The sequence below is a fragment of the Danio rerio genome, chromosome 16 (assembly GCF_052040795.2).
Source record: "Danio rerio strain M-AB ecotype USA chromosome 16, GRCz13ab, whole genome shotgun sequence".
NCBI classification, from domain to species: domain Eukaryota; kingdom Metazoa; phylum Chordata; class Actinopteri; order Cypriniformes; family Danionidae; genus Danio; species Danio rerio.
Genome location: NC_141036.1, coordinates 56,056,772 through 56,071,751, shown reverse-complemented (window position 1 = coordinate 56,071,751; position 14,980 = coordinate 56,056,772). Strand labels below are relative to the sequence as shown.

At 37.4% G+C, this 14,980-nt stretch overlaps 3 protein-coding genes across 4 annotated transcripts in view; 2 read left to right on the top strand and 1 right to left on the bottom strand.

Moving 5' to 3' along the window:
* The window catches only part of etfb (electron transfer flavoprotein subunit beta), a 458,646-nt gene that overhangs the window by 62,546 nt on the left and 381,120 nt on the right, over nucleotides 1-14,980 (top strand). The gene's annotated exons all lie outside the window — the stretch shown is intronic.
* Nucleotides 856-9,232, bottom strand: si:ch211-231m23.4. 2 transcript variants are annotated; one of them, XM_087288197.1, is made up of 4 exons: nucleotides 9,083-9,232; nucleotides 6,557-6,605; nucleotides 6,168-6,276; nucleotides 856-1,930 (listed from the first exon to the last, which is right to left on the bottom strand). In XM_087288197.1, exon 4 carries the CDS (start codon nucleotides 1,909-1,911, stop codon nucleotides 994-996), a length of 918 nt encoding a protein of 305 aa, XP_087144323.1. In that variant the 5' UTR covers nucleotides 1,912-1,930; nucleotides 6,168-6,276; nucleotides 6,557-6,605; nucleotides 9,083-9,232; the 3' UTR covers nucleotides 856-993. The 2 variants fall into 2 exon arrangements, with proteins under 2 accessions (XP_087144323.1, XP_087144322.1); XM_087288196.1 differs by lacking the exon at nucleotides 9,083-9,232 and having other exon boundaries at nucleotides 6,557-6,672.
* Nucleotides 9,215-14,980, top strand: part of nek10 (NIMA-related kinase 10) — a 48,057-nt gene continuing 42,291 nt past the window's right edge. Inside the window, exons 1-3 of the mRNA XM_087287999.1 lie at nucleotides 9,215-9,381; nucleotides 13,573-13,662; nucleotides 13,744-13,801. Coding sequence (XP_087144125.1) covers nucleotides 13,601-13,662; nucleotides 13,744-13,801 — 120 coding nt within the window. The 5' untranslated portion in view covers nucleotides 9,215-9,381; nucleotides 13,573-13,600. The remainder of the gene's footprint in view (nucleotides 9,382-13,572; nucleotides 13,663-13,743; nucleotides 13,802-14,980) is intronic.

Below are 14,980 nucleotides of genomic sequence, written 5' to 3'. Positions count from 1 at the left end.
CAACTTTTCAAGCACCAACGGAAGCATCAGCCAATCAGATCGCTTTATTTAAATATCCCAGCTCAGACAGTAGCAGATTGCGGACTAAATTCATTGGCTGATGCTGCTATGACGATCGTGTCAGCCCTAACGTCTCATTCACAAGGGGCGTCAGCTTTAATGCTTCTCATTCACTTTGAATGGGTGTCATCAAATTGCATTGTGGATCCGTCGGTGCCACTTCAGTGGCGTTGCTCGGTGCAGAAGTTAGGACTTTCTCAACTTTTCAAGCACCAACGGAAGCGTCAGCTGATGGCTGTATGCAAATACACCAGCTCAGACAGTAGCCGATTGCTGACTTAATTTCATTGACACAACTTCAGGCACGCCCTCTGTCAAGCGTTGACGCTGAAGCCCCGTGTGAATGCACCGTAACGCCTGATTCAGCGTCAACGCTTGACAGAGGGCATGCCTGAAGTTGGGGCTGACGCGATCATCATAGCAGCGTCAGCCAATGAAATTAAGTCAGCAATCGGCTACTGTCTGAGCTGGTGTATTTGCATACAGCAATCTGATTGGCTGACCCTTCCCTCTTCCGTCCTAACATCTGCAACGAGCAACGCCACTAAAGCGGCACCGACAGATCCACAATGCAATTCGGTAACACCCTACCTAACCTATTCAAAGTAAACGGGTAGCGTTGACGCTGACGCCCTGTGTGAATGTGGCGTAACTTCAGACACACCCTCGTCAAGCATTGACGCTGAAGCCCCATGTGAATGCACAGTAAAGAAACTGTGACTATATGGGAATAAAACTGTACCTCAGTTAGAAAATTCACACTTCGACGTCACAAAACTTAATTTAACATGGAAAAGACGTCGCATGTTCAAGGTAAGACACTTCTTTATTTTGTTGATAAATTGTAAAAAACAGCTACAAATAATAAATGTTAGATTCATGAAAAATAATAGAAACTAAATTTAAAAAAACGTGACAATGAAATGTAAAAGCTCATATCGCTACAACATTCAGTTCAGTTTCTGTCTTCGTATAATTTCTCTTGTGTCTTTTAAAGCACCACGTCTTCAGCAAAGAAACTGTTTTGCTTTCGCGGAAAGTTGAGGATGAAAAGTAAAAGACGAAGGGATCCAGACAAGTGTTGAGTGTGCTCGGCAAAAGCGTGTAATATCTCCACGGCGGGCTTTTATTGCTGCTGTAACCTACTAGATGCGACAGGTTATAAGGTAAAAAACACAGTAAAAAGATGGTAAGTGTGCACAACGCCATCCCAATGGCTCTTTGCTTCTTCACTTTAACAATATGAGGCCTGCTGTACAATATATTGATACAGTTAATGTAGCAGAAGACACAAACTAGGAGCGGCAGCGTGTAAATGACCACAAAAAACTCCAGCCGAACTGGCAGCAAGATCCTTTTCTGCTCTTCAGTAAATTCTTCGTAGCAAACCGATTCGTTTGTGTTCTGATCTGGCATATGAACGATGATAAACACGATACTGCAATGAGCCGCGCTGACTAGCCATATAAAAACACAACCTACCGTGGCGTAAATCGGTTTACGTAGCATTCGGTATTTGAACGGGAAGGCTAGTCCTAAATAGCGATCCACAGCTATAGCCATTAGCAGCAGAGAGCTGGTGTAAATCGTGGTGAAGAAGAAGAAGGAGGCGATGGAGCACAGGGTCTGCGGTAAGTGCCATTTCATGCCCATGAAGGCTTCGTACATCTTGAAGGGAAGAAACAGCAGGAAGACCAGATCTGAAGTGGTCAGGTGGAAGAGCAGGATGTCGTTGGGACTGGGTTTGTCTCCGAGTTTTTTAATGAACGTGCAGATGGCCAGAAGATTCGCTGGAAGGCCGATTAAAAATGTCAGGACGTAGACGGCGAAAATCACCCACTGGTTGATCATTTTTGCACTCCAAAGGTCTCTGAAAAACATCAGAATTTGACAGTAGAGTTATCGGATGACTTAATCCACCTTGATGGCAAAATGATGTCTAAGAAACATGTTAATGTAAACTGTTTTGAGGTTAAAACCTTTACTAACACAAGTTGGTGTTAAATAAGTAGAATTAGTAGAGAGTTTTTGGATGACTTGATGTTGAAACGAAGTCTGAAGCCGCCTTAAACATTCATTCCCACCGAAAGAGTAGCAAAGTAGCAGAAAGCCATTCATTTTCAATGAGAGCTGGTGGCGTTAAGCGGCGAGGAGCAGCGCGGCGTGTCTTCGCCAGCGTGGGCGTCGAGGAGAGTTGAAATCTAGTCAACTTTTGGTAATGAGCTATGATGCGGTTCGGCGGGAAGCAATCAGAATGAAGAAGTCCACCGCTTGAGAGGAGTTCAGAGAACACAGACCTGTGAACTTCGGTTTCGACCACAGTTGTTCCCAAGGGTTTGCTGATTGCGGTTGACGGATTATTAATTATTTACAATTTTTTTTTGCAGGAACATGCATTAAATAAGTTACTGGCGAGTTACTGATGTGCATTAATGTTATATATATTTATCTTTAAAAAAAAATCTCATGCGACAGTACAAAACAGTATTGCTGCTTCAGGATATTTCAGACATATAGACACATTGCATAATTACGTGGAGCAAAACCACACCACATGCAACTTATTCCATTGTCCATCTTCCATTGTTAAATTAATTCGATAAGAAGTACATTTTCACGCTAGAAACATGTTTTATGCAGGAATGTAACTGATATGCTGCAACGGCTCCTTTAAATACGAGATCAATGTAGCAAATTTTGACGCTGGAGCTGAAGGCAGACAGCGTTGTCGCCAGGGTGGCCAGAGCGACCTTGGACGCTCTCACCGCTTTCGGTGTGAACGCTCAGTTACACTGCACACGACATATGGACACGGCAGTCGCACAGTATTTTCAGTTCTGACCTGCACCATGAGAGAGAAGCTGTTCTCGCAGTGTCCGAAATAAAGGAGTGCAAAAGCAAGAGTCTGTACTCTCTGTGGTTAAATGAATGAATGAATACTAGAAACTCATAGACCGCTAAAAATGTATTGAAGGGAATGTGGACAACAATAAAAAATTGGATTTTTATTACTTTATTAATGACATTTATTAGACTTTTTCTAATTCAAAAAATAACCAAATAAACTCATATTTCTCATCTCGCACACACGGACCTGCTTGCACATCACATCCGGTCGGTCGGTCGCATAAGGTCTAGTCGCAGGAGTTTAAATATTAAATATTATACAATGGATCTGCAACTTAGTTCAGATTCCAATTTACCGCACACGGAGATGATCGTAACTCCATGCAGCTCCCAGACTACTCTCCATCAGAAATGAATGACTTCCGGTCTGTCGCTTGTCATTTGTCGTGTGCATTGGACAGGAGGCTTGAGAAACATGTCAAAAATGTAAACCGATTTGATGTCAAACCTGTATGTTCATCCATTGATGCCCTTTTGTCCACCATGAAAAGACTTTTTTTCAATTAGCTGATGTTAATTTGATGTATTTTATTGTACGGAGCTAAGGGACAAAAGTCAATCATTTTCAATGCCGTCCGCTATGTTAATATGTGAAAATGTTTTTAAGGTATATGTGAAAATATAAGGTATATGTATAAATATGTGAAAATGTTTTCAATTTTAAGGTCTCTGAAAAACATCAGAATTTGACAGTGGAGAGTTATCAGATGACTTAAACCACCTTGATGTCATAACAACGTCTGAGAAACATGTAAAAATGTCAATAGTTTTGATGTCAAAACCTTTACGCCTATTTGACATCCACAAGTTGGTGTCACATTAGTGAAATTAGTAAAGTGTTATTGGATGATTTGATGTTAAAACAAAGTCTAAGAAACATGTCAAAAATGTAAATCATTTTGATGTCAAACCTGTATGTTCATACATTGATGCCCTTTTGTCCACCAAAAAAAGACTTTTTTGAATTAACTGATGTTAATTTGATGTATTTTATTGTACGGAGCTACGGAACAAAAGTCAATCATTTTCAATGCTGTCCGCTAGGTTATTATGTGAAAATAAATGTTATGGTCTCTTTAAAAACTTCTGAATTAGACAGTATAGTGTTCTCTGACAAATCAAGCCTCCTTTATTTCAAAAAAGACGTGTCAAAACTCAAAAATGTGTATTAATGTGGTGTCAAAACCTTTTCATCCATTTGACCTCAACACACTGATGTCCCTTTGGCCACCAAAAAGACTTTAGTTTAATGCACAGAGCGTATAAATAGTCAGATTTTTTAATGACATACACTAGATTAATACAGTGCAATCCGGAAAGTGTTCATGGCGCTTCACTTTTTCCACATTTTTTATATTACAGCCTTATTTCAAAATGGATTAAATTCATGTATTTCCTCAGAATTCTACACACAATCACCCATAATGACAATGTGAAAAAAGAGTTTTTGAAATTGTTGCAAATTTATTAAAAATAAAAAACCTGAAAAATCACATGTGCATCAGTATTCACAGCCTTTGCCGTGAAGCTGTAAATTGAGCTCAGGTGCATTCTGTTTCCATTGATCATTCTTAAGATGTTTCAGCAGTTTAATTTGAGTTCAGCTGTGGTCAATTCAGTTGATTGGACATGTTTGAAAAGGCATACATCTGTCTATATAAGCTCCCAGGGTTGACAGTACATGTCAAAGCACAAACCAAGCATGAAGACAAAGGAATTGTTTGTAGACTTTCAAGACAGGATTGTCTCAAGGCTTGGGAAGGTTACAGAAAAAGTTCTGCTGCTCTGAACTTTCCAATTTTTTCGATAGTCTACAGAACAAACCATCATTATACAATAACTTGCCTAATTACCCTAACCTGCCTAATTAACCTAGTTAAGCCTTTAGATGTCACTTTAAGCTGTATAGAAGTGTCTTGAAAAATATCTAATCAAATATTATTTACTGTCATCATGGCAAAGATAAAATAAATCAGTTATTAGAAATGAGTTATTAAAACTATTATGTTTAGAAATGTGTTAAAAAAATCTTCTCTCCGTTAAACAGAAATTAGAGGAAAGATAAATAGGGGGGCTAATAATTCTGACTTCAACTTTATATATATATATATATATATATATATATATATATATATATATATATATATATATATGTATATGTGTGTGTGTGTGTGTGTGTGTGTGTGTGTGTGTGTGTGTGTGTGTGTGTGTGTGTGTGTGTGTGTGTGTGTGTGTGTGTGTATATATATATACACACATACAGTTGAAGTCGAAATTATTAGCCCCCTTCAAATTTTTTTCTTCTTTTTTAAATATCTTCCAAATGTTGTTTAACAGAGCAAGGAAATTTTCACAGTATGTCTGATAATATTTTTTTCTTTTGGAGAAAGTCTTATTTGTTTTATTTTGGCTAGAATAAAAGCAGTTTTTAATTTTTTAAACACCATTTTAGGGACAAAATTATTAGCCCCTTTAAGTTATATTATTTCTCGCTAATCTAAAGAACAAACCACTGTTATACAATAACTTGCCTAATTACTCTAACCTGCCTAGTTAACCTAATTAACCTAGTTAAGCCTTTAAATGTCACTTTAAGCTGTATAGAAGTGTCTTGAAAAATATCTAATCAAATATTATTTACTGTCATCATGGCAAAGATAAAATAAATCAGTTATTAGAGATGAGTTATTAAAACTATTATGATTAGAAATGTGTTGAAAAAAATCTGCTCTCCGTTAAACAGAAATTGGGGGAAAAATAAACAAGCGGCCTAAAAAATCAGGAGGGCTAATAATTCTGACTTCAACTATATATATATATATATATATGAAGAGTTTAGATGCTAAAATCTCTAAATGCTATCTGAAATTTTCCTCTGAAATGAACATTTTAATCAGGCTCCTGTATATGTTCAGTAATATCAATTTTAAGGCAATTAGTAAGTCCTTTTCCTGGTTTTTAAAGTGAAATATCTCAACATAAACAAAGAAGGCTGCAAAATTGCAGACGGCACTTGGAGGTTTTTGCATCAAAACTCTTCATATGTTATACAATACATTTTTTAGACTATTTAAAGTGTGGCTGAACTGTTCATATATATTTGTTTAGATATTTGTTTGAAATGACTTGTTATTTTGACACAAAGGGGATCTACTTAAAACAATTGAAGTGCAAATAGTCTTACAGCTCTCTTTCCTTACCTCAAATGTCTCTGTGTTTCCCAAAATCTTCTAAGATTTCATCCGAAAGGTATTATTCCCACAGACGTCCGTTGAGAAGAGCCACATTGAAGAGTTCATTCAGCTAGACCTAAATGAGATTTGTCCACATTTACTGTACGTTTGGGAATTGTTAGGTATTTTACAGCAGACTCGGCTAACAATTAACCAAAATGTAAAACACTGCATCTATAATATTTAAATTCCATGGAGAGCCAAGAACATGCAAATCTGATTTTGAACAATCACTCTTCATGAAATGCATTCGCCGTATTGTTTCAACACACGTTTAGTAGTTCACTATGAAACATGCATTCTTGTGTCATAAAAGCATAAAGCTGAAAGCACAAATAATGTTATGTTGCTCTTACCATGTTGATGATGGAAGTACAGTTGGCTAGAGGTTTAATGAAGGCTTCTCTACAGCAATAACAGCATGAGGGAACACAAATATTGATTAGTATGTGCACGTTTATTTATCTTTCGTACACTCACCACTGACGCATACATCCGTTTATGAGATGAGATAAAAAAAAGAGGCTGGCTTTATTGAACTTTTGACTTATTAAATCCGAACGATAGTTATCAAAAGGAAATGGTTTGTGCATGCAAGCTTTTAGGTCAGATTTTTTAATGCTTACAGGCCCTGTTGCATGAAAGCCCTTAAGCTAAGAAATTAGTTATAAGGGAATCCTTCGTTAAACGTGAAAAATAAAAAGGGTCTTAATACTGGCATTAAATATTCATCCCTAATTATGTTAGTGTTTCCTTAAGCATTGCTTAGCAACCATTTGACCTTAATAAATTGAAGAGACCAAAACAGTTCCCTTATTAAGTCAACTTAAACACGTAGTAAAATCACATGTAATAAAGCAATTATTAAATTGTTCCAAAACAAACTCAATGATTTTACTTGTGGGTTATAGCAACTTTGCAGAGCGTGTGTGTGTGTGTGTGTGTGTGTGTGTGTGTGTGTGTGTGTGTGTATTAATCTAAAGGAGTATCATTTATTAATTCTGTTCAGTTTGGTTTTGTGATGTTTGACTTACTGGCCACTTTATTAGGTACACCTTTCTAGCACCGGGTTGGACCCCTTTTGCCTTCAGAACATGCCTCCTTGATCCTTCGTGGGATAAATTCAACAAGGTACTGGAAATATTCCTCAGGGTTTTTGGTGCAGATTTGTCGGCTGCACATTCATGATGCGAATCTCCCGTTCTCCCGTTTAAATTCTCTATTGGATTGAGCTCTGGTGACTGTGTAGGCCATTTGATTACAGTGAACTCATTGTCATGTTCAAGAAACTAGTCTGAGATGATTTGTGCTTTATGACATGGTGCGTTATCCTGCTGGAAGTAGCCATCAGAAGATGGGTACACTGTGGTCTTGAAGGGATGGACATGGTGAGCAACAATAGGTAGGCTGTGGTGTTGAAACTCGGTACTAATGAGCCCAAAGTGTGCCAAGAAAAAATCCCCCCACACCATTACACCACCTGCAGCAACCTAAACTGTTGATTCAAAGCAGGATGGATCCATGCTTTCAGGTTGTTGACGCCAAATTCTGACCCTACCACGCGAATGCCGCAGCAGAAATCGAGACTCGTCAGAGCAGGCAACGTTTCTCCAATCTTCTATGTCCAGTTTAGGTGAGTCTGTGTGAATTGTAGCCTCAGTTTCCTGTTCTTAGCTGACAGGAGTGGCACCCGGCAGGCCCGGATTGGCTAATCGGGAGGACCGGGAGAATTCCCGGTGGGCCGGTGCGTTTTTTGGCCGCGAGGTCTAAATCTATCTGATATAAGTCAGATGAGTCACTCCTCAATATTCAACTGTTGTGGTCCAGTGGTTAGCACGTTAGATTACGATGCTGCTGACTCAGGTTTGATCCTCGTCTGAGTATGATTTTTTTTTTTTTTTTTATTGTTAAGACATGTAATACTGTTAGGGTTGTTGAACATTTTAAGTTCTAAAGCAGCTGTTTTCTCAAAAAAAGACGTGATAGTGTAATTAGAAACTGAATTGGAATGACCTTATTTTAATATAGTCAGTCGTGAACTGAGGTGGGCCTGTCTGAGGCTTGAAACTCCAGGGTTGAAAAGGAGTGCCACTCCGGCCCTGGTACCCGGTGTGGTCTTCTGCTGCTGTAGCCCATCCGCCTCAAGGTTGGACGTGTTGTGTGTTCAGAGATGCTCTTCTGCAGACCTCGGTTGTAATGAGTGCTTATTTGAGTTACTGTGTTGCCTTTCTATCGGCTGGAACCAGTCTGGCCATTCTCCTCTGAATTCTAGAATCAACAAGGCATTTGTGATGCCTGAAATATTTGTGTTTCTGAAATATTTAGAGCAGCCCGTCTGGCACCAACAACTATGCCACGTTTAAAGTCAGCTTTCTTCCTCATTCTGATGCTCGATTTGAGCTGCAGCAGATCATCTTGACCATGTCTACATGTCTAAATGCACTGAGATGCTGCCATTTGATTGGCTAATTAGAAAGCATTTATACCGGTGTACCTAACAAAGTGGCTGGCGAGTGTAGGATTTTTAATCCCAACAAATGAATATTTGCTATTCTGATTTTTAAAAATACTTTAAAAGACCGTGGGGGGGGGGGGGGGGGGGGGGGGGTGACCAGCTAAAACCAGCTTTGTCCAGCTTAAACCAGACTGGTCAAGCTGGTTTTAGCTGGTCATTTTGCAGCCAGACCAGCTAAGACCAGGCTGGAAATGGCTGGAAACCAGCCTTGAAATGGCCAAAACCCTCTAAAACCAGCCTGGTCGACCAGCTAAAACCAGCCAACCAACCTAGACTTGTTTAAACTGGATTTTTCAGCAGGGTTAGTAAATTATTAGACCTTTATAGAATAACACCAATTATATATATTTTTTAGCCAAACACATACTTAGTAAATGCAGAGATTGACATTTTCCCATCGCTGTATGTACACGGTTATTTAATTGCAACGTGTGTTGTTGATATGACTTTCATTAGGGGCTGGTATCAGTGGAAAAAAGCGAAACTCGAGTTGAGCATCACTATAGTAACCGCAGACGCTTCAACATCGCCGCGTGTGACTGGCTGCTGCGTGTCTCCACGTTCCTGATTCGCGCTTCTGTCTGTTGTCTTCTCAAACTACACTGATATGCTTGACGACCTTCAGCAATGCGAGTAAAAAACACGGAACATTCCAGAACCACACAGGTGAGGAAAACACATCCTGCAAATATCAAGCTGTTAAATGTCTTCCATAGTCTGTGCCCTCAAGAAGTATTACCTCAGTCACTCGTGAAATGTCTGTATATGAACGCCAGAGGCATTTATTATGAAGAAAGATAAGATAGGGACACGTTTCAAGCTGCATAATATATTTATATTTTTGTAAATTCGTGTGTAAAATGATAACAGTCAGTACGTCAGTTATGAATTAATGTAACGTTAATGAACTTCACCTGTGATGTCCAAATAACGTTACGTCACTGTTTGTGAAACATTGTTTGCTAATTAAAACAACACGTCTGCAAACATATTTCACTTGAGCTCTGTCAACTCAAACTTGAATACTTTATTGTTCATGTATTATTTATGAAAATATGATATAATATGAAAATGAAGCAATGGAAATATTAGGGTATCACTCGAAAATGTTTAGTATGTCTGGATTTACTGGCTTTAAAGTTATGTGTTTGTGAAATATATATATATATATATATATATATATATATATATATATATATATATATATATATATATATATATATATATATATATATATTACATATATATGTAACATACATATATGTATACATACATATATATATATATATATATATATATATATATATATATATATATATATATATATATATATATATATATATCACAAACACATAACTTTAAAGCCAGTAAATCCAGACATACTAAACATTTTCGAGTGATACCCTAATATTTCCATTGCTTCATTTTTTATATATATAAGAAAAAGTAAAGGGGGGCTAATAATTTTGACTTCAACTGTTTATGTTTAATAAATATATAATTGTTTTATCCTGTGAACTGTTAACAACACTATTAAATCATTTTTTGATAAATCGTCCAATCAACAAACAGATGCAACATACACTCCCCTGGCACTTTTTTAGGTACACCTGTCCAAATGCTTGTTAGCACTAATTTCTAATCAGACAAACACAAGCCAGCTACTCAATTCATTTAGGCATGTTGACATGGTCAAGATGATCTGCTGCAGTTCAAACCGAGGATCAGAATGGGAAAGAAAAGTGATTTAAGGGACTTTGAACAGGAAACTGAGGCTACAATTCGCACAGGCGCAACAAAATTGGACAATAGAGGATTGGAAAAATGTTGCCTGATCTGATGAGTCTCGAATTTCTACGTCATTCCGATGGTCGGGTCAGAATTTGGCATCAACAACATGAAAGCATGGATCCATCCTGCCTTGTATCAACAGTTCAGGCTGGTGGTGTAATGGTGTGGGAAATATTTTCTTGGTACACTTTGGGTCCATTAGTATCAATTGAGCATCATGCCAACGCCACAGCCTACCTGAGTATTGTTGCTGACCATGTCCATCTCTTTATGACCACAGTGTACCCATCTCATGATTGCGACTTCCAGCAGGATAACGCACCGTCATAAAGCATGAATCATCTCAGACTGGTTTCTTGAACATCCAAAATCTCAGAGGAATATTTCAAGTGCCTTGTCCAACCTGGTACTAACAAAGTGTACCTAATAAAGTGGCCAGTGAGTGTGTTTCTGAGGTGAATGATGAGTTTTAATCAACACAACAATGTTTTAACTACAGAAGAGCTAAGAACCACAAAATAATCATCTAATCATCTAAATGACAGTAATTTATTTGAATATTGGAAGATTTATCGTCAGACTCTATCAGAATTTATTATTATCAGACATATAGATTACAACAACTTTTAACTAAAAACCTATGCCTAATAAATCCCTTTAATTCTGAAAAACTGACATTTTCAAGTTTTTTCAATTTTACTCCATAGCTGTATGTTTATTAGTTGTATAATACATTTAAAAACAACACATGTTGACCAAAGCATTTTCCAATGATAGCTTAGAAACTAAAATAAACAGTTGAAACAAAGGACTGTAATGGATAAAACAATTCGATCCTAAAACCGCCTGTAGGTGTCATCAAGTCCCTGTCTTAATCAAGTCGAGCTTTATTGTCATTCCGCTACATGTGTGGACATACAGAGAAGCGAAATGTCGTGTGTCACAGGACATCGATGCTACATATATTAATCATAAATACAAATACAACACTAGACATAAATAAAAACTATGCATAACTAACATATACATACTTAAGTATACACATAAGACAGGCTATACAAGTACTTTTACATGAGACTGAACAATGTTGTGCAGGATATTGTGCAAGAGAGGTATTTAAGGCAAGCAGGGCAACATGATTGTGGTACATTTAAAGTAAACATCATTTTCCTCATTGAGTTCTTGTAGTTTAGATGGTATCAGGTGCATAGGACTTGTTTAATGACTCATTCATTTAAAAACTACCAATCAAAACAGCTGACTGAAGGCATCATCGAATTCACAAATTATTGACCCATTAAATGATTTCTTCAAAAACAGATGATTGCAGAAATGAAACACCTCAGCGCTGATCTGACATGCACAAATGTTTTGCTTCAGCTTTGGAGCTATTTTCATTGGTGAATCTGAAAAATAACATATTTTAAATTCTTAATATCTTAAAGTCTAAAATGTTAATTGAAAATAATTAAAAATAAAATTGTTTTATAACATCAGTATCACATTTGTGATGGTGCTTATGCTGTTATATTCAGGTCAATGCATTCTTATTTGTGTAATATTACTAAACTAATATCTGATAAAACGCAAAGACCTGATCGTTGATTTTTATTTTTTTTTAAACTCGAATTAAGTTCATTCTAACAGCATTATAATATAATTCTTCTCATCATTAATGTCAACCCAGGCTCATTCTGATTAACCCAGGGTTCAACGCTAAGGATTTTTTCTACTGGGCCAATTGGGCCAGTGGTTGAGACTTTTACTTGCCCTGCCAAAATTTTCATTGGCCCCACCAAAAAGAAAAAAAGTTAATAGATTTTTCTTAGCCACATGTTTTAAATAATGTCTGTGAATCTAGAATTTAAACATTTTAATAATGTTAATAGATGTATATTGAGCAAAATTCAAGATTTTATGCAAACAAAAGAGCAGTATGGAAAATGCGCTGGTATTTTATTGCAATTCTAAATTATTTTTATAAAAATGGCTCGCCAAACTGACAACTTTTTTTTTTTCTTTTTTTCCCGTTTCTTAATTTTGTATCCATGTAATTGTCAGCTTATAAAGACTTTAGAAACAGACGTTTTCTGTTAGCCTTATAGTTGATGTTGTCGCCATGTTGCCTTATTTTCGCTGTGCTGGTTGTTACCAGGTTACGGGAAAAAAATTATGTGCTCATCGTTACTGGCTGACAGGGGCCAGTAACTATCCTGGCTACTGTCCCGAGCATCTTTCACGCTAGCCCCGGGCCACCGGGCAGTCCTTAGTGTTGAGCCCTGGTACCTCTATATACATTTCTGGAGTGCGACAAATATGTCCCCAGGAGGTACGTTTTTTTACTGTTTTTGTTTTCACGAATCTACCTGACGCCGTTGTGTACGCTTTTTGAGATTGCAATTTTTTTTCCACAAGTGCCATTCCACCAGAATATCATAAATCCACCAGAGGCCGCTTTCGACTGACTGATTGACTGACTGACCGATCGACTGGCCCACCCTCCTACTTCCCTAAACGCAACTGATAGTGTTTTCAAAAGCAATCCAGAAAAACATAAGCCCTCGCGGCAGCCTGATTTTTACCACGTAGAAAGATCTTACCACATTCTCGCCCTGTTATTTACTCGTTACTTATTTTATTACATTTTAAAGCTTTTGTTTTACTTGCTTTCTGGAACTGTTCTTTACCGGCCTCGAACCCCGTCGTCACGGTCAGTTCCGCTCTGCGTCTCAAATCCTCTGACGTATGTGGCAAGCCACTGGACAAACTGGTAACAGTGAAAAAGTCGTCCACATGGAGTTAAGAGGTCAGCTGCCCCCTTCGCGTTCTTTTTAAAGATGAAATGCAGCCATACGTACTTCTGGCTACATAATTTGCGCTCTCCAGAAATGTATATAGGACTACGTTTTCAGAATGAGCCTATGTTGGTCAATGCTTTTGGACTCTCAAAACTTGCTGTTATTCAAAACGAATTACATAAAGTCAGCTCATAATTATATGGTAGACAATACAGTAAATAGTACACACCACTATATTTTATATTTGTGTTATCTGATTGATCTGCAGAAATGAGAGTAATGAAGGTTGTTTCAAGATGCCTCTCCAAGACAGAAAGTCTAGAGGACCGAACAGATCACATCAGAAAACTAAAGACAAGTAAGACTTCAATGAAGCAGTTATTGGTGATCATTATTTTTCCTGGTGAAATTATTAAATGTCTTTTTAAAATCATTTTAGGGAGCTTCTTGATCTCAAGAGACTTTTATCAATGATCACAGCTCCAATATCCAAACAGGTAACATCTGTTTTTAACGTTCACCACATTTTCATTTTCGTTTTTCGTTTTCATCACGTTTTCTTCCCTGTAATTCCTTATATTTTGTTATATTTGTTACTTTCCCAAATTGCATTTTTTATTCTCAGTTTAATTCTCGACTGGTGAAGTAGTTTCACAATATTTAAAGAGACCAAAAATATTAATTCTGTCATCAATCACCAATTCACTTGTAACAAACCTGTTTCAACACAAAATAAGATATATACATTTTTAAATGTAGGAAATATGTAGCCATTGACCACAATAGTATTTGTTTTTCCAACTACGAATGTCATCCCAGACTGAAATCTGATATATGGCAATGTATGCAAATTACATAAAATCATGTTTGGATTTCACAGATATAACATGCATTGCCATAAATGCAACATATATTGCAAAAATGGATTACAACTCTAGGAATTACACATAGATGCATATATATTAGCTATAATGTTATGTGTTTATATATGGCCATATATGAAAAAAAAAGCATCATCCTGACACACAGCACTGCCTTCAGGATGCAATGTTTGAACCATTGGGTGCACATGGTCCTCTAGAATGGTTCGGTAGTCCTTGACAGCGCCCATCTAGCACAAATATTAGGGCTGGGTAATGTCCTGATATTGCTGCCCAAACTATCACTGATCCACCCCCATGCTTTACTCTGGGCATGCAACAGTCTAGGTCAGGGGTGGCCAATCCTGTTCCTGAAATCTACCTTCCTGCAGATTTCAGTTACAACCCTTATCAAACACACCTGTCTGTAATTATCAAGTGGATTTCAGGTCCTAATTAATTGGTTCAGGTGGGTTTGATCAGGGTAGGAGCTAAACTGTACAGGAAGGTAGATCTCCAGGAACAGGATTGAGCACCCCTGGTCTAGGTGGTACGCTTCTTTGGGGCTTCTCCACACCTTAACTCTTCCAGATGTATGTATATGTACATATTTGAATTCCCAATAGTTAGAAAAAAAATCTACCTACTGATATTTTATTTTTCTGCTATTTAATACTGCAATATGAATACATTTCTCAAGATACTTTGAATAGCTCGATTTGAAGGTTTTCTGGGGAGCCTAACAGTATATGGGTCCAGAAATTGAATGTTCACAATGCAAAAAAATGCGTATTTTATCTCACTTCTAGTCTAAAT